The sequence below is a fragment of the Hippopotamus amphibius genome, chromosome X (assembly GCF_030028045.1).
Source record: "Hippopotamus amphibius kiboko isolate mHipAmp2 chromosome X, mHipAmp2.hap2, whole genome shotgun sequence".
NCBI classification, from domain to species: domain Eukaryota; kingdom Metazoa; phylum Chordata; class Mammalia; order Artiodactyla; family Hippopotamidae; genus Hippopotamus; species Hippopotamus amphibius.
In genome coordinates, this window is record NC_080203.1 from 68,840,068 (window position 1) to 68,859,922 (window position 19,855).

General features: G+C 37.8%; 1 protein-coding gene across 6 annotated transcripts in view; it reads left to right on the forward strand.

The window, feature by feature from the left end:
- The first annotated feature begins 3,524 nt into the window (after positions 1 to 3,524).
- The window catches only part of BRWD3 (bromodomain and WD repeat domain containing 3), a 133,384-nt gene continuing 117,053 nt past the window's right edge, over positions 3,525 to 19,855 (forward strand). For all 6 annotated transcript variants that reach the window (XR_009050218.1, XM_057717425.1, XM_057717424.1 and 3 more), the window contains exons 1-5: positions 3,525 to 3,748; positions 3,875 to 3,933; positions 4,143 to 4,172; positions 4,579 to 4,638; positions 19,664 to 19,814. Coding sequence is in view for 5 of the 6 variants with exons in the window: in XM_057717425.1 (XP_057573408.1) it covers positions 3,718 to 3,748; positions 3,875 to 3,933; positions 4,143 to 4,172; positions 4,579 to 4,638; positions 19,664 to 19,814 (331 nt within the window). In the remaining variant the exon portion in view is untranslated. The remainder of the gene's footprint in view (positions 3,749 to 3,874; positions 3,934 to 4,142; positions 4,173 to 4,578; positions 4,639 to 19,663; positions 19,815 to 19,855) is intronic.

Genomic DNA, 19,855 nt, shown 5'->3' on the forward strand with positions numbered 1-19,855 from the left:
TAGGGGGAGGAAGGGAGTGGGTCTTGGTTTAAATACCATAGACTTTCACTGTTCTTAAAGTTTTAGTAGATTTCTTCAACATGTGTTTTCTTAAAAAAATTGTTTTATGCCATTAGGACCATTTCCAGAAACTTTAAATGATTGTTTATATTTTATAATTTTTACTAGTCTCACTGGGGAGCTGCTCTACAAAGCTCTTCATGCTGTCATGCCAGAAGTAAAACCTATCCACTCACATATAATGTTATTATTGATGTAGTTGGATTTATGTCTGCCATTTTATTTTTTTTCTATGTGTCATGTCTTTTTTGTCTTATTCTTCCTTTTTTTCCCCCTTTCTTTTGCATTAAGTAAATATTTCTTAGTAGAACTTTAAAATTTTTTTGTTTTTTGAACTTTTTAATTTTTAAAATTATTTTTTCACTATTTTTAAATTTATTTTCTTACTGGTTCATCTAGGGCTGAATACCTAGCATATAGCTCTCAACAGAATGTAGTTTGCTTTTATACTAAATTAGTTCTTTTGAGATATACAAATGTTACTCCTATATACTGTAGTTCTATTCCCTCTTCCTTCTTTTTTTTCCTATTTTTGTTATGCATATTACACCTACGCAATGTGTTAAAATACATTAACATATTATAATGTATGTGATATATTTTTAATCTGAAAATACATTATTTTAATTGTTACATTATATAATTTTGTTATTTTAAGAAACAGAGACAGGAAAAGAGAGCAATTATTTATTTTTGCAGTTTGGTATAGTAATTTTTTTTAACCTTTTTTTTGGGCCTTGTTGAGAGGCTTGCAGGGATCTTAGTTCCCTTGCCACAGATTGAACCTGGGCACATGGCAGTGAAAGCGAGGAGTCCTAATCACTGGACGGCCAGGGAAGTTTCTTAATCTTCCTATTTTCCTCTTCTGTCCCTCCATCTCAGAATTTCCTTTTTTTTTTTTTTTTCTTTCTTTTTTGGCCATCCTGGGGAGAACTGTTAAATTTTTTAAAAATATTTATTTGGCTGCATTGGGTCTTAGTTGCGGCACGTGGGCTTGCTAGTTGTGGTGCGTGGGCTCTAGGGCTCGCTGGCTTAGTTGCCCAGCAGCATGTGGGATCTTAGTTTCCCAACCAAGGATTGAACACACATCCTCTGCATTAGAAGGCAGATTCTTAACCATTGGACCACCAGGGAGGTCCCTGAGAACTGTTAAATTTTCAACTTTGATCTCCCCTTAAAATGTGATTTTTTTAAAGAGTTGAATAAAATAAATGATTTAGTGGGTTTAGTTATGGATCTTCCAAAAGGTATGTCCAAGCCTTAACCCCCAGTACCTGTGAATATGATCTTATTTGAAAATAGAGTCTTTGCATACGTAACTAAGTTAAGGTTCTCAAGATGAGATTGGGGATGGGATGGGGCCAAAATCCAATGACTGTTGTCCTTGTAAGAAAAAGGAGAGGTAGATTTAACACAGGGACACACAAAGAAGAAGGCCATGTGAAGCTAGAGGTAGAGATTTGAGTTGGGCTACCATAATTTCCAGGAATGCCAGGAGCCATCAAAAGCTGGAAGAAGGGTTCTCCACTAGAGATTTGGAAGGAATTATAGCCTGGCAACAGTTTGATTTCAGACTTCTGGCCTCCAGAACTGTGACAAAATAAATTTCTGTTATTTTAAGCCACCCAGTTTGTGGTAATTTGTTATGGCAGCCCTAGGAAACTAAAATACCTATCAAGTAAACATTCCTGATTTTTTTCTATGTAAATCCATATTTGCTTTAGCTTATAAAAATTTCCTTCTCCTCCCAGTTACGCCATTGGCCACAGGGTTAAGACTGGTGATTTTAATTGCAACAAAATAATTCAAAGCATTAGGCTTATCCCAAACATCAAATGCACACTTTTTATGTTAACACACACATTTTAATAACTTTCCTTTTATCAACCTAGTCATTATAGTCAAGAAACCAGTAGGGAATTTGTGCCAGTTTACTGATTTGTTGCTCATCATCTCCAAATTCTCCCTTATTAACAGCTCTATGAAATGTATCTGGGATATTTAAACATTTTTCCTTTGGTCAGTAAGAACTGAAGCTTTCTCAGTAGAGCGAACTGGAAATATAGCATAGGAAGTAAGGGTTTTCTGTCCTGCTTCTAGTGCGCTTACTAAGCAGGCTGCTCCTGCAGCTTCTGAAGCTTTCTCTAGTGCCTGACTTCTGTGGTTCATGCTTTTGGTAGCACCCAACAGCCTCCCATGGCACCTTGCCTGTGGTGGTTTTGTAGTAAAGTACTTCTAGTGAGACAATTCCCTGTGAACATACTTTCCAGGTACTCTAGAGGGTTGATTCCAGACGGTAGGCTTTTAGAAAGTTCCAGAAGTTGGAGTGTCAGCAAGTTCTGACTGCAACGTACCACACCGTATTTCCTGCCATTGAATGAGCCTCTGTTGGCTGTGTCCTTTAAACAATCTTTTTGGTCTCATTAGGTTCAGCTTCTATTTATCAATTTTTGGTCAGGGCTTGAGGTGGAAATACATAACCTAACGGAAAGTAGGGAAAGACACTGTTTACAATGTGTGCCAATTACTCTACAAATCCTTTGATCACTTAAGATTTCAAATACTGAAACTCGGTATTGTACTAAGAATTAGGGGTTATATAGTAAATAATAAACTTTGCTCCAAACCTGCATACAGCTATGCAATACGTAAAAATCCATGGTTAACGTAAAAGTATTTTGACAATATTTGAAAACACAACTGAAAATTATCCTATAGGAATGGGACAGATATAGCATGTGTTAAACATTCAGAAGGGGAAAAAATAAAATGCTTCACGTCTGACAGCAAGTTCTTCCTGAAAATTTATCAGAATCAGGGGACGTTTTGAGAGCTGCTCTTTCTCTATAACAATAGAGCAGCTCTTTATAACAATTTGAGCTCTGCCCTCTGGACTGCTAAGTACACAGCATTTCCATCTGGTACAAAAATCATTTTAAAGAGAAACAAGTGACAGCGAAGTATGGGCTCATTTTCTTTCTCGGTCACAAGATCCTTTGGCGGCTAGCCTCCTTTAAGTGAAAGAGAGACAAGAAAAAAAAAAAAAAGGCCTCGTCGGTGCCGGGACGAAACCGAAGAAAGCAGCTGAGTCAAGTCAGCTCCTCACATGTTCCTTACGACCACGCCAGGGGGAAAAGTCCTCCACAGGAAGGGTAACGGCCTCCGGAGCTCGCGGAAGGGAACGTCACCACCGAGTTCTACGGTGGCTGCCAGAGCGTCGGCCATCAGTTAGCACCTCCCCTCCCTTCCGGGAGCCGTAGCTAGGCAACCTTCGGCCGTATTGGAGAGCTGAGGACTCACGGTTGCGTTAGTGCCTCTGGCGGTGAACAATGACCGCTGCAGGTCCCCCTTACAGATTTTACCCTCCTCTCTCTCCACCCCCTTTTCCCCCGCCCACCCCTCCGCCACTTCGGCTCCTCCCTCCTCTTCTCGCTCTCTCCCTCTCCTTCCTCCTCCGCCTCCTCAGCTCTTGAGCTAGAATATCTATGGGTCGAAACGTGATGCGATGAATCCGAGACAGACCGAAACTGGGACGAAGAGTGCGGCGGAAGCGGCGGGACTCTAGGGCATGGGGGCTTCACCACAATAGAGGCAGCATCCCCACCCGCCCCCGCCAGCCCCTCTGGAGCGAGGCCCCCAAACCCCCTCGGGAAAAGGATGGCGGCGGCACCTACCCAGATCGAAGCCGGTGGGTAGCTGTGTCCGGGGGCTAAGAGGATGGGGACTTAGCGCGACGGCTGTCAGTTTCTTTTGAAAAAGCTTCTATTTTTTCTTCTTTGCCTCCCTCTCAACCTCCCCCCCCCCCCCCACCCAGAGCTGTATTACCTGATCGCTAGATTCTTGCAGTCCGGACCCTGCAACAAATCCGCTCAGGTGAGAAGGGGAAGGAGAAGGAGATCTGGGAGTCTTGGGGAATGTTCCCAGTGGGGAAATCGAGGCAGCGGGGTATGCGATTCCACTGTGGGTGAGGGAACGGCCGGCCTTGAGTAGCCCTACCGTCAGCGGCTGGGTTCGAATTGGGGAGGGAGGAATGGGTTGATGGCCCGAGCTGCGCCTCATATCCATGTTTCCCTTTTGCTCAGGTGCTAGTGCAGGAGCTCGAGGAGCATCAGGTACGTAGCCCCTTCGGAAAGAGGTGGGGAGGGTTGGGGTAGGATTGGAGGAAGGAGAGGGCAAGTAAGGGGCGGAGGGCAAGGGCCGGGAGGGAGGCTTGGATCTGGGTTCTCATAGCTGTTGTCACAGGGGTGAACCGGCTTCTTCCCTCAAAAGGGGCGGATATCGCTGGGGTCTTAACTCGACCCCTCTTTATGCCTGTGGGAGGTGGTTTTTCGGGATTTCCTCTTCCTCGGCCTCCTTCCCCGCACACTCGTCTAGTTCTGAGACAACAGCTATCAGGCCAACAGATATAAAGACGCCAAAGGGTCGAGGACTGGAACCCAAGATGGGTCGGGTAGATGCGGAGCATAGGCTTGGCCTTTATCGTTGCCCCCTCCCCCCTTTCTTTTCGCCGGCCCCCAGCTTATTCCGCGCCGCTTAGACTGGGAGGGGAGAGAGCACCGAAGAAGCTTCGAGGATCTGGTGAGTAAAGTTTTCATTTCAACTTAACCCAACTCTTTCTCCACTCCCTCCCCACCTCGTTCCCCCAGCTCGCCCCAGACCCTTTAACCTACGGGGCTCTAGAGCTCAGTGCTGAGACGAAGCAACTGTCCCTTCCCCCCTCCCGGCGAGACCGAGAAAGGATACCTTGCCCTCCCCCTGGCCTCGTTTGTTTCCACCCGAAAACTTTGAAGAATGTGAGTTGGTTATCAGAGATGCTGTATTGTGGATTATTTATATGTTACAAACATCGGGAAAGGCCCATTGTAGGGGGAAAAGGGAGAGAAACCGGGGGGTTATCTTGGGGCACGTACCGAGGACTGACGCTGGCCAATGGCAGCGTTGGTAACAGCCCGGAGTTCCGGATTAGTGGAAGAAAACTGGCTTCTGGTTGGTCCTGGCTTGAAATACGGGAACTGAGGCCAGGCTTAGGGGTTTTTTTTTTTTTTTTTGCTGGGGGTGGGTGCGGGCGGCAAGGCAGAGGGGGTTCAGGAGGGGAGTTGATGGACCCGGGTCCAGGGAAAAACGACACAATTAAAAATAATAGGGCGCCTCAAGCTAATTCCAAATTTTGCCGGGTTTAGATAATCGACTACGAATAAAAGCATAATCGTTGTGTATCTCAGATTGTAGGAAATAGCTCATCAAGTCATTATTAAATCGTGTTTGTGCAGTTACAATTTCACTAAATGAGAACTATGGACTATGAGCTTTTTGAGAATTGATGAAACACGATTTTGGATTTACAAGGAAACAACAGTGGTCATATTTTAAAATAGAATATACTTTGGTAAAGGGATCAAAAGCATTGGGATTGACTGTTTTTTGTCCTACAAATATAATTCATAGTGTAAATGCACCTTCTGTTTGTCATTGACACACAAAAAGGTGATCCTTTTTATTTTGGGGAGCATGTTCCCTTGTGTTAGCCACTGGCACAGTCAGTTGGAAGGAAATGAAAGGAGAAAGGGGTGATGTTACTAAAATCTAAATTCAGTTATCTTTCCTTCCAATAAGATCCAAATGGAGGAAAATCAAAGTTAAAGAAAGTTGGAGGGGTATATAAGACTCTAAATATAAATAAAATGATTTAAAATTTGCTTTCAACGAGGCAATATTTAAGTTCTTTGGTGTTCATTTGATATTTTTCATTGTATTAAATTATAAGAATGAGGCCATGCTTATTACTACCATATCTACTGATTAATTTATTTTTAGTTTTGCAAAGCACAGAAAATGGTATAATTGTGATAAACTCCACCATCTGTACTATTAATGGTAAAAAATTCTCGGATAAAAATTATTTCTGAAAAACTGCATGCATTACCAGTTAAATTTGTAGTCACACTTTTTGTTGGACTGAGTTCTACCAAAAAAAAGGGGCAGAAGCAAGTGTCTACCAATATGTTTTAATATTTTATGACTAATGTGGTTTTGAAGATGAGTTTTATACTGAGGTGTATTGAAAATTTTTTTGTTTACATTTGTCTCTAAGCAGACCATTTTAAGCAAGGAGCATATTTTAAAAGTAAAAAGCTTTTTACAAAATAACAGTGGTAAAAAGTGAATGAGAATCAAAATGATTAAAAATACATCCTCCTAACTACACACACACTCATACACACACAGAGAGAAAAACAAAAAAACAAAACAAAGACCAGTTTACTAGACTTCCTTTCCTTATATTGTAAAGGCATATTTTCATGTAATTGTAATCAATGTCCACTTTATGCTTTATATTTTCTTACTTAACACTTTTACATATACTTATCTATATTTGAATAGTCATTGTTATTTTGATGGCAAGGAAAGATTCAGTTGTATTTAAGTTGTTGTGATTAGAACTCAGTTGCCAGTTGAGCATTTGGGTTACTTCCAATTTTTCACTAATATCTTTGCAAAGTTAAGTAGTCTTTCTGCGTTTTTCCTTTTCTTTTTTTTTTCAATTGTTTTCCTGGGCTATGTTTCTGAAGTGGAGTTACTAGGTAAAGGGTCTCATATAGCTTTTGTTATATATTATAAAATTGCTCTCCAGAAGATTGTACTAATTTATAATGTAATCATCTAGATACTTAGAATGAATTTTTTAAATATTTTACAATCTTTTGGTGGCTTTAATAGGTGAGTCCTCAGTTGATTTAATTAGTTCTTTTCCCCATTATTAGTGAGGCTTAAACTTTAACAAGTTATTTTTTTAATTTTTGTTAATCCATTTGTATATCCCTACATATACTTGATTTTCACCTTTATTGTTTTAATTTATTGTTTTTATAATTCCTTGTGCATTTTTAATTTTTATATGCACAGAATTTCTTCTATTTGAATATTAAGTGTAGTTTAGTGTTATCTTTCTTGTTTTTAATTTAATTTTTATATTGTGCATATAGTTTTTTACTTTTCCACACCAGGGTCCACTTTTTCTAGGGATATTACATTTTGATAATATGATCTTATTTTTAGTCATATGTCTGTTTTCTACCCATAGATTTCTTTGTAAGGGAAGATGAGGCAGGGCTGAGAATTTGAACAGAAGGAAAAGTGGCTGAGAACTGAGTGTGCAGTGTTAGATTAACTGCCAGATTCATCAGTTGTATTGTTGATAAAAATTATTTCAAATCTGACTTGAGATTTTGAGTGGCTTCATTGTAGGAGAGATGGATTTTTTTCTTGGAGTAGGTTTGTTTTGTTTTGTTTTTGGCTGCACTAGTCACAGTCGGGATATTAGTTTCTAATCAGGGATCCAACCCCTTCACCCTGAAGTGGAAATGTGGAGTCTTAACTGCTGGACTGCCAGGGAAGTCCCATGTATAGGTTATTTTTTAAAGTGCTATTAGAACAATGGATTTATACAGTGTGATCTTTGATTTAGCTACATGTTTTGGATTGAAATTTAGGGCAAAGTATTAATAAGTAGTATAATCTTTTATGTTAAATTATATAGCAACACTTCAAACTTAAGATGTGTTGGGATGTACAGATCAACCGGTTTGAAAGGCAGAATTAGAGACAGATGTAGAGAACAAACATATACACTGCAAGGGGGGAAAGCGGGGGTGGGGGTGGTGGGGTGGTGGGATGAATTGGGAGATTGGGATTGCCATATATACATTACTAATAAGAAAAAAAATCAAATTGTGTACCTTAAATATATGCAATTTATTGTATGTCAGTTATATCTCAATAAAAGTTCTTAAAAATTGTACTGGGATATAAAAAGGAAAGAATACAAATGCATAATGAAGAGGTGAAGGACTATAAACAAAGATATCAAAATACTGAATTGAAACTGCATAGTGATGTATACCACATATTTGAAACAAAAATCATGCCTTTCTGTCCATATGTATATTTTCACTTTAATTGTCTATACTGCTTAACTTTATCCAGAAAAATATTAAGATAATACGTTGGATTTCTTCAACACTTCACTACTACTACTGTTACTATTACGTAGTCTACGAATCCCTACTTTTTCTCTCTTAAATCAGATTTAGTGTTTTACTTATAATTTGGAAACAAGGGAAGGTGCTTTTTTGTTAAAGCTAGTTGCAGCTAAGTATTGACATGTCAAGATCTGAAGTGCCTTTAAAAAAATGAGTCTGCACATGAAATGTTTATCAGTTTATGTTGAACTGTAATGTTTTTGATTATGACATTCAAAAAAATTCTAAATTAATTTTCAGAGTTTTGTAATGATACAGGGAGATACTTGAAGTCATGGTGATTGTTTTTGAAGTTTGATCTGAGTATTTTTCTTTATTTCTGCTTGACTGTTATTTACAACATAGTAGAATTAGATTTGCTTCTTACATCTTAAGGTAGATAATTTAAATAATTACAGATGTCCTTTCATTTGTGCTGACCCTGTTGAATTGTTGACTATTTTATTGCTTCCTCCTTGGAGCTTTATTGGTGATGACAAACAGCAGTGAGGAGTGTGCGTGTGTGTATGTGTGTGTGTGTGTGTAAACAAATCAGCAGTTTATACAAATTTTATATATTTTAATGGTGACTTGGAAACATTTTTTAAAGGCATGCTTTAAGTTTTTTTTAAGCTCATTATTGGAATATAATTGCTTTACACTGTTGTGCCAGTTTTTGCTGTACAACACAGTGAATCAGCTGTATTTATACATATATCCCCATATCCCCTCCCTCCCGTGAGACCTTCCAACCCTCCCTATCCCAGCCCTCTAAGTCATCACCCATCATCCAGTTGATCTCCCTGTGTTAAGCAGCAGCTTCCCATTAGTTATCTATTTTACATTTGGTAGTGTATATATGTCAGTGCTACTCTCTCGCTTCATCCCAGCTTCCCCTTCGTCCCCTACCCCGTGTCCTCAAGTCGGTCCTCTGCATCTGCATCTTTATTCTTGCTGATGAACCTAGTGACAGGGCTTTAAGATTTTTGAATCATTGTATGGGTACTCCTATCATAAGCTTGAACCAAAGACGTAATTATCTTTAGGCATGGTATATATTTTTACATTTATTCAGCATTTTTCATCTGTAGAAATTGAAAGCACCAATTAGTGCTTACATTTGGAGTGACATAGATTGTATTACCTTCATTTTATATACAAAGGATTTGAAGCAGTTTTATGCTATTTAAAAAAACTTATCAAGATTATATGTTCATTACTATCTTTAAAAATAATACATCTATGGTGATATATGTCATAAGAATTTACATCTGCATTTAACATATTTGAGTAAATATTTTCACATTATCTCATTTGATCCTCACCAGCTGCTTTAAAACACTGTATTTGAATTCCAGACATACCTCTATTTTTTTCTTACCTTACCCAACTCTCTTTCTCTAGTTACTAGTAATAGCTTAAATTATCAGTTAGAATTATAGAATGATCTTTGAGTGCTGGTAGCTTGGTTATTGCATCTCTAAGTGTGGAAGCAGTTTAAGTATGTGTGATTTATTAACTGTTATGTGGACACACAGCCATAGTTAGGAGGAGCAGAATGAATCATGGGAAACCAAAAAGCATGTACTGCTTGACTCCTGTGTGGATATGATGCTAACTGATAGGTATCATGGCAGACAGCAATCAATGTCTGGAAACCAGTATTTGTCGCTACTGATTTGCTTGAGCTGCGTGTATGCTCTTGCTTTCTATAACATGTTTGTTTTAGCCATCATCTGGATTGATACTTGGCTTTTTTTTTCCACACTTGGGCTCTGGGAACATACTTTCAATAATTAAAATCCTTTTGGAGATTTATCATCAGTCCTAGGAAAACTGGTATATCACTGCAAATAAGGTGGTGTTAAGGAAATGAAGAGAGCTGCTGTTAAAGAGTAAGAATTTGGACTGGGTAAATGTTTCTTACAAAATTATGTCCTGAAAGCACCTTTGTGACATTTGAATATTAGTTTAGTTTGTGTGTTTTTGTTAAAGTTTTACCGAGGTTGGTTATTGATTGATAATTTTTTTGTAGGGAGCAAAATAGTAATTTAAAGTCAACTTAGTTTGTGTCATATTTTAGAGATGCCTTTGTTTGACATTTCTCAAATAGGATTTTGTGGGTAGTAGAAAAGGCCATAAGATTTAGTTTGGGAGATAGTCATTACCTGATGAGCCACCCTGGGCAAGTTTCTTAACCTCTCAGAGACTCAATTTCCTCATTTATAAAATAAAACCCCCTACGTGTTTTTCAAGGTTGTTGTGTGGATCAAATGAGATGAATATGAAAGAATGCAAATGAGTGCAAATGAGTTGGTTACTACATTTTACTACATTTTAAATATAGGACAGAGAGTTTGAATGGCTAGCATTAAAATCTGAAGAACTGTGACCCCAGGATTTATGTTTTCTTAGGTAGCTAATTATCACTACCCAATTTTCCTAATTTTTTAATAAGGTAAGGGGTATATAAAATAGTACCATTAAAAAAAGAGCATTTAAAAAGTGTCAGAATTGAGCCCTAAGTGAGTGTTTTTGAAGTGCATCTGTGTTAATTCAAACAAGGAATGATCATTATGTCAAAAGGTATTTAGTGTTATTTGCATTTTTATGAATTGCAGAAAAGTAATTCAGTATTGGTACTGGTATAGTATTCATTCATTTTTAAGAAGTGGGAGGTATGTTTTTCTGATGTCTTGTTGTAGGGATCCTCAACCTTTCTGATTGATCTCTTATCCATATCTTATTTTCTATACATTAGTGATGATTTATTTCTTGTATTTTAAATTACCTTGTTGAAGATGTTTTCTTATGCCTTTTAGTATCTACCATGGTGCTTTATAATTAGCTGGTTCTTAGTTGTTATTTGTTCAATTTTCTTAACTTTTTAACAAGTGTTTTATGATACATATTTTTAGGTTTACTAATCTGTTAGCTAGTATGGAGTTCCTTTTATTGGACCTTTCTCTACTGAGAAACTTCTAGACTGTGGGTGGGTCCCTTACTCTTGTCTTGATATCATCTGACCTCAGGGTTATAGTACTTTTAGTGCTTTCTTGAGGCAGTATAACCCAGAGAATACTTGATCCCTAGGTGGATTGCTCTGCCTGTCTCATTCCTGAGGAAAGCTTAAAACTAATAAAAAGAAAAATAAATGCTATGAACAATGGTTAATATTTTCAAAAGAAAGTGATAAGAAGTCTTAACACTTTGAAGCCCACCCTGTTAATTACTACAGTGGAAAGACCTGTTTTCATTCCTTTGCTGTCCAGTTTTTCATTTCTCCTCCTTTAAATTCAACAAACATTAAAATTCAATTTTTAAATTAGATAATATTGGATTATTGCAGACATTTATGTTTTACTGAAAACTATCAAGCAGAAAATAAACTTAATTTTCCTATGTTTTCTTTCATTCTTAATTTTTGTACAAGTATGTGCATTTTTTTTCTTCAAAATCAGATGATACTCTGGATGAAGTTTTTTATTTTTATTGTTTTTAACTTAATGTTGTGGAGGAGCATCTTAAACATTGAGAGGATATATGTACTGGTCACTGTGCAAAGTGTGTTTACTGGGTGGGGGTGGGGTGCCTTTCTCTGTGTCTGGAATGCCTTCCTTTCCTTTTGTCTGTCTTGTTAACTTTCACTTTGAATTCAGGTGTGAAATTGGAGAGGAACCTCTACCCCCAGGCTGAATTAGGTACTGTACTTTGCTTCCTTAGCTCTCTGTACTGAACCTCTGGGCACTTACAGATTTAATTTGTTTTTATCTACTAGTTTGTTTCCCCCACTGGGATTATGGATTCTCTTAGGACAGCAGTTTAATCTTTCCATTATATCCGTATGCTTTAAATGTCTGAATGAATGAATGAATGAATACATGAGTTAATAATTTTGTTTTTGTTTTACAAATAATATGAAGTGGTTATTATTACTTCCTGTTTTACAGATGAGGAAGCTCAGGCTCAGAGAGACTGAATTAACTTTGTAGGTCACATAAGTAGGATCCTGGGGATGCTGGAAAAATTCACATCTAAGTCTTTTCTACTGTATCACACTGCCAGAAGGAGTAATAGCTAGTAAATTTTAGAGCCTGAGAAATCCAGGCTCTTAGACTTGAAAGCACCATGCTTATCTCTACTATACTTATATTGATATATTTAAAGCTTTACTGTATTTTTCAAAATCTGTTTTGTTTTCTGTCCCTAAATATCAAAAAGTCATGTGACTAACTTTGTGCTTTTTCATCCCCACCCCCCCCCCAAAATTTTAAATCTCAGATAAAATGTTGCATTTTACTTCTTCAGCAGATGGTCTCAGTTTCATTCTTCATTTCACTTGTGTAGTCGTGATTTTAGTTAGAAAGCAAAACACACAGTTCTGTTTTTTGTTTTTTTTTTTTGCGCATGGGTTTAGTTGCTCCATGGCATGTGGGATCTTCCTGGAGCAGGGATCAAACCCCTGTCCTCTGCATTGGCAGGCGGATTCTTAACCACTGTGCCACGTAGGAAGCCCCACAGTTCTGTTTTTTTTTTGTTTGTTTTTTAGTTACTTGTCTGATCCTGTTATTTCAAAAAGCCAAAGTAAAAATGCTATCATTGCCATCTGAAAATTAGTATTTCAAATGTAGCTTTTGGTGCAGGCCTGGCCGGCTGAGATTAGGTACCTTTTGTATTTTAGTCAGTGCCCAGCTGGATTCCTTTTTACTAATTATGATGAGTAGTATCATCTCAGTGAGTTCTCTGGTCTCTTCAGTTGTCATCATGATTCTGAAGTGTGGTAATTTGAGTTGTTATATTTGCTCTTTAGGTCAGCCAGTGTTCCTATTAAGAAGGTTTATAATCTAGGCTTTGTTTAATTTCTTTCAGTTTATCAAATTTATAGTTTTAATTTTTTGCAGTCTTTGTGTTAATTACCTTCATGATTTTTCAGCTGGCTTAATGAGACAGTAATAGAAATAACAGTGGGCAGAGAGACCCAGATTCCTGATCATTTATTGGACTTCACTTCTTTGGATCTGTTTTTCCTACTGTAAGATGTGGAATTAAATTGATTATATATAAGGATCCTTCCAGTTCAAACGTTCTATAATTTAACTCCTTGGAGCTGTTTTACAGAATAATACAAAAGTTTGTATTATACTCTTCAACTTCATTTTTTATATTTTAAATATATTTTTATTTATTTCATTATTATTAGTTTTAATTATTTTTGGCTATGTTGAGTTTTCATTGCTCTAAGTGGGCTTTTTCTAGCTGTGAGCAAGGGCTATTCTTTGTTGTGGTGTGTGAGCAACTCTTCGTTGTGGTGCATGGGCTTCTCATTGTGGTGGCTTCTCTTGTTGCAGGGCATGGGCTCTAGGCATGTGGGCCTCAGTAGTTCTGGCACGTGGACTCAGTAGTTGTGACTCGCAGGCTCTAGAGCAGAGGCTCAGTAGTTATGGCACATGGGATTAGTTGCTCCACGGCATGATGCAATCTTCCCGGACTGGTGATCGTACCTGTGTAGCCTGCATTGGCAGGCGAATTTTTAACCACTACGCCACCAGGGAAGTACCCCGAACTTTGTTTTTAGAGAATGCTTTTCTTCTTCAGATCTCAAAATGCCTGTTGTGTTAGTTGTTGGCCATTATATTCCAGAAGGAGAAATTTGATTAAATAACTGAAATTAGAATATTTTGAGTTTTAATCAAAAAAGAGTGGCTTTTAATAAGCCACAAATTTCATGGAATATTTTAAAACATACTTTTAATATTACATTTTATTATATATTACATTGTATTCACATGTAATTCTAATATAGAATTCTTTTAAAAACTTAGAAATGTAATTACTGAGAAAATTCTTATGCCTAAAAAAGATCACCTTTAAGAAATTCCAGCTTTGGGGACTTCCCTGGTGGTCCAGTGGCTAAGACTCAGTGCTCCCAATGCAAGGGGCCAGGATTCAATCCCTGGTCAGGGAACTAGATCCCACATGCTGCGGCTAAAGATCCTGTGTGCCGCAACTAAGACCCAGCACTGCCAAATAAATAAATAAATAAATAAATATATATTTATAAATTTATTTATTTCCTTATTTATGGGCTGCATTGGGTCATCATTGCTGCACACGGGCTTCCTCTAGTTGTGGCGAGTAGGGGCTACTCTTCATTGTGGTATACAGGCTCCTCATTGTGGTGGACGGGCTCTTCATTCCGGTGGCTTCTCTTGTTGCAGAGCATGGGCTGTAGGTGCGTGGGCTTCAGTGGCACATGGGCTCAATAGTTGTGGCTCACAGGCTCTAGAGTGCAGCAGGCTCAATAGTTGTGGTGCACAGGCTTAGCTGTTCCATGGTATGTGGGATCTTCCTGGAGCAGGCCTCGAACCCGTGTCTGCTGCAATGGCAGGCGAATTCTTAACCACTGTGCCACCTAGGAAGTCCTAATAAATAAATATTAAAAAAAAAATTCCAGCTTTAATCAAAGCAAATGGATTGAAGTAAGTGTTTACTATCACTTATAAGTCTTGAAGCTTGATTTAGAAGAAACTATTATTGCGAGAACTGTGCTGATATAGTCTGGAAACCTGTAAATGTTGTTTAAAGGAGAAGGGCACGTTCAGACTCAAGAGTATTGTTATTGTCATTGTGTTGATAGAATCTATGTTTCTCTAGTACTGTTTTATAATCAAACTTTTGTTGATTTTAGAGGAATGGATTTTTGAATGGGACTGCCTAGAAATTGAGCAATTTTCTATTGTATAGGGTGAAAAACAAACGTGAACTTTATTTAATAGTTTATAATACAGATTTTCAAGGGGGAGAATTTGAGAGTAGATGAGCCTTGTTTTAGTTGCTTAATTAATGATTCTGTGTTTTTAAATGATTGCTGAGGAATTGATAAAAATTTAAATAATTAGCTGCAAATCAAACATCATTGTTTTTATAAAATGAAATACCTAGGGAGCCTAAGATTTCAGTTTAAGGTATAATTCTGACTGGTTTCTATAAGCGGTTAATTCTAAAAATTCATATCAGAGAACTCCCATTTTCTGGTTTATATGTTACTATATATATTGCAAGTTCTAGGGTAGATAGATTTTTGTAACAAGTGAATAACTCTTGAGATGGTAATTAAATGAGGGAAAAAACTGATAAAAAAGAAAATGCCACTAAAGACATCAACTACCACTGTGTGTAAAGCCTTCTTGTAACTTTTACTTGGTGAAAAATTAATGACTGATATCAGAAGCCCAGTTTATATGTGACAGTATTGGGGGGAAAAAGGCACAAACTATTATAGATGTTAATATGCAGTATGTTTAGGCTTTTTTCTTTGAGATATGTGTTTTTAGGAGTACTAACTATATTTGCATGTAGGCCTATTTAGGAATGCCCTATTGTGGAGAGAATGAATTACAAACTAGGATTTTAGGCTATCAGTGTCTCTAGGTAACTAAAAGAAAAGGTTTTTAGATTGAATCATCAGCTGCTTTGACTTTAATATTACCTGTATATTTTAGTTCTGTGTAGTTAATTGCTTGGAAAACAAGAGATGTGTGAAATAGCTAAAATAATTTGCTTGATCCTTTGTCCCAATCCAAAAGCTAAACCTTGTAGGTGCAAATGTAAAATAATAAGATTTAGTTGCCATTCTCCCCTTTTTTTTTTCTTGCCACACCAAGAGGCATGTGGGATCTTAGTTTCCTGACAGATGGAACCCGTGCCCCCTGCAGTGGAAGTGTGGAGTCTTAACCACTGGACCACCAGGGAAGTCTCATAAGTTGCCCTTCTTCCTGACCATCAGGACAGTTGCCCAGGCCCCAGTGATTTTGGTAGATTAAAATTGGTTTTTGCAGGGACTTACAGAAGATAATTGGCAGGAAATAATTTTAAAAAATCACAATAGAATCACTTATTCCCAGATTCCTAAGTATATGTCAGATTGTAGTTCTTTGACCTGTGTTTCCTAAGAAAACAAACAAGGCACCCTGATAGGAGAATGATTTTTCCTCTGTGAGTTCATATGATACCACTTATAGATAGACTTTGGTTTTTATTCATTCATTGATTCAGTGAACCAATATTTATCAAGAACACACATAATCTCTTCTGGTGATCATTAGAGATGATTTACAAAATTATTCTTTTGTGTTATATTGCTCTTTTGGTGGTAATATATTGATGTGTGTCCTGTGTGATGGTAGGTATTTATATATATATATATATATATGTAACATTTATAAAAATTGGCATTGTAACTTTAAGTAGATTTTAGGACCTTTTGTCAAGCTGAGAATGTAGAAGTTCTTTTTATCTAAGGTTTTATACTATTCTAGTTTATTCTGTTTACTGTTTTAATAATTAGGTATTTATGAAACACATCAATAACTTTAACATTAGCTTAGATAAAAATGAAAACCAGTTTTGTTGTTTTATTGTCTCATCCCTATCTACATTTGTTAACCATCTAAAGAAATTGTTTTAAAAATGAGTTAATGTTGTGATGAATTTTGAGTACTAGCTTAGTTATTTAGAACATGGTATTTCAAATAATCATTAATTTGATACTCTTTTGAAAACCAATTAACTTTTTTAGGAGAAAGAGTTCTGCTGTAATTAAGCAAATGTATCCTGTTAATCGTAAAGGGACTTAAGTGGGAATTTGGTGCAAGTAATACCTTTTGTTTGTGTTCTTATCATTTGTATAGAATCTAGATTATCTGATTCTTGATCAGTTCATCACTGCTGATCAAGTACTAGTAGAGTTTACCCATCATCTTTGTACTTCTTTGATTTTAGGCATGCTCATTTTGCTGTTTTATAATGCTTATTGCATAAGATTAACAGCTAAGCAAATGATTTAATCAAGGCATGTAAAAGTAAGTTAAACTCCTATGACATTTACATGTTATCATTTGTTTAAATGGTGCTTAATTTTTGTAGCTGTTTCTTTTTTTTTTAAGAATTTTAATTGAGATACAGTTAACAGACAATAAACAGCATATATTTAGAGTGTACAATTTGGTATCCCAATCTCCCAATTCATTCCCCCCAACCCTCCCCGCTTTCCCCACTTGCTGTCCATGTTTGTTCTCTACATCTGTGTCTCTATTTCTGCCTTGCATTTCCTCTTTCATAGCTGTTAGTGTTTGCCTTATGTATTGAGGTGCTCCTCTATTGGATGCATATATATTTATAATTATCTCTTCTTCTTGGATGGATCCCTTGATCTTTATGTAATGTCCTTTTTTGTCTCTTGTAACATTTTTTTATTTTAAAGTCTATTTTATTTTATTTTATTTTTTTTTTGGGTAAAGTCTATTTTATCTGATATGAATATTGCTACTCCAGCTTTCTTTTGATTTCCATTTGCATGGAATATCTATTTCCATCCCCTCACTCAGTCTGTGTGTGTCCCTAGGTCTGAAGTGGGTCTCTTGTAGACAGCATATATATGGGTCTTATTTTTGTATCCATTCAGCCAGTCTGTGTCTTTTGGTTGCTGCATTTAGTCCATTTACATTCAAGGTAATTATCCATATGTATGTTCTTATTACCATTTTCTTAACAGTTTTGTTTTTGTTTTTGTAGGTTTTTTCTTCTCTTATATTTCCCACTTAGAGAAGTTCCTTTAGCATTTGTTGTAGGGCTGGTTTGGTGGTGCTGAATTCTCTTAGCTGTTGCTTGTCTGTAAAGCTTTTGATTTCTCCATCAAATCTGAATGAGATCCTTGCTGGGTAGAGTATTCTTGGTTGTAGGTTCTTCCCTTTCATCACTTGAAATATATCATGCCACTCCCTTCTGGCTTGCAGAGTTTCTTCTGAGAAATCAGCTGTTCACCTTATGGGAGTTCCCTTGTATTTTATTTGTGTTTCTCCCTTGTTACTTTTAATAACTTTTCTCTGTCTTTAATTTTTGTCAATTTGACTACTATATGTCTTGGCATGTTTCTGCTTGGGTTTATCCTGCCTGGGACTCTCTGTGCTTCCTGGACTTGGGTAGCTGTTTCCTTTCCCATGTTAGGGAAGTGTTCAACTCTAATCTCTTCCAATATTTTCTCAGGTCCTTTCTCTCTCTTGTCTCCTTCTGGGACCCCTATAATGCGAATGTTGGTGCGTTTAACCTTGTCCCAGAGGTCTCTTAGGTTGTCTTCAGTTCTTTTCATTCTTTTTTCTTTATTCTTTACTGCATCAGTGATGATCACCATTCTGTCTTCCAGGTCACTTATTCACCCTTCTGCCTCAGTTAATCTGCTATTGGTTCCTTCTAGTGTATTTTTCATTTCAGTTATCGTGTTGCATATCTCTGTTTGTTTGCTCTTTAATTCTTCTAGGTCTTTGGTAAACTTTTTGATCTTTGCATCCAGTCTTTTTTCAAAGTCCTGTATCATCTTCACCATCATTATTCTGAATTCTTTTTCTGTAAGGGTGCCTATCTCCTCTTCATTTAGTTGTTTTTCTGGGATTTTATCCTGTCCCTTCATCTGGTTCAAAGTCCTCTGCTTTTTCATTTTCTCTATCTTTCTGTGGCTGTGGTTCTCAGTTCCACAAGAAAAATACTGCTGATACTGCTTGATACTGCTGTCTGCCGTCTTGTGGAGGAAGCTATCTGGGAGGCTTGTGCGTGCTTCCTGATGGGAGGGACTGATGGTGGGAAGGCCTGGGTGGGTGGAGCTCAGTAAGACTTTAATCTGATTTGGTGGGCGGAGCTCAGTAAAACTTTAATCTGCTTGTCTGCCAATGGGTGGGGCTGTGTTCCCACCTTGTGGGTTGTTTGGCCTGAGGCTATGCAGCACTGGAGCTTACAGGCTCTTTGGTGGGGCTAATGGTGGACTTTGGGAGGGCTCACGCCAGTGAGCACTTCCCAGAACCCCCGCCACCAGTTCCCCTGTCTCCTTGGTGAGCCACAGGTGCCCCTCACCTCTACAGGCAACCCTTCAACACCAGCAGGTAGGTCTGGTTCAGTCTTCTATGGGGTCACTGCTCCTTCCCCCTGGGTCCTGGTGAGCATACTTTTTTGTGTGCCCTCCAAGAGTGGAGTCTCTGTTTCCCCCAGTCCTGTGGAGGTCCTGCAATCAAATCCCACTGACTTCCAGAGTCTGATTCTCTGTGGCTTCCTCCTCCCATTGCTGGACTCCCAGGTTAGGAAGCCTGATGTGGGGCTCAGAACCCTCACTTTAGCAGGTGGACTTCTGCAGTATAACTGTTTTCCAGTTTGTGAGTCACCCACCCAGCATTTATGGGATTTGATTTTAACGTGATTGCGCCCCTCCTACTGTCTCATTGCGGCTTCTCCTTTGTCTCTGGATGTGGGGTGTCTTTTTTGGTGAGTTCCAGTGTCTTTCTGTCGATGACTGTTCAGCAGTTAGTTGTAATTCTGGTGCTCTTGCAAGAGGGAGTGAGCGTACATCCTCCTACTCTACCATCTTGATCCTCTCTGTAGCTGTTTCTTAAATTTGGTTGAAGTATTAAATATTTAAAATGTTACTTTCCTTGTGTATTTTATAAAATTGTAGTTTGTTCCATGGTGGAACAGATTGGTAATGAACTAGATTAATTTTTTAAACCAAATTTGTTTTCCTGTATTTTATTTATGCTTTTTAGGTGGCAGCCAATGCACACATTCCTCCAGACTACCTCCTTAAAATTTGTGAGCGGATTGGTCCCTTACTAGATAAGGAGATCCCTCAGAGTGTTCCTGGGGTACAGACGTTACTAGGTGTTGGTCGGCAATCTCTGTTACGGGATGCCAAAGGTAAGATTTTTACAGTTTTTAGAGGAAGGAGTAGAGAGCAG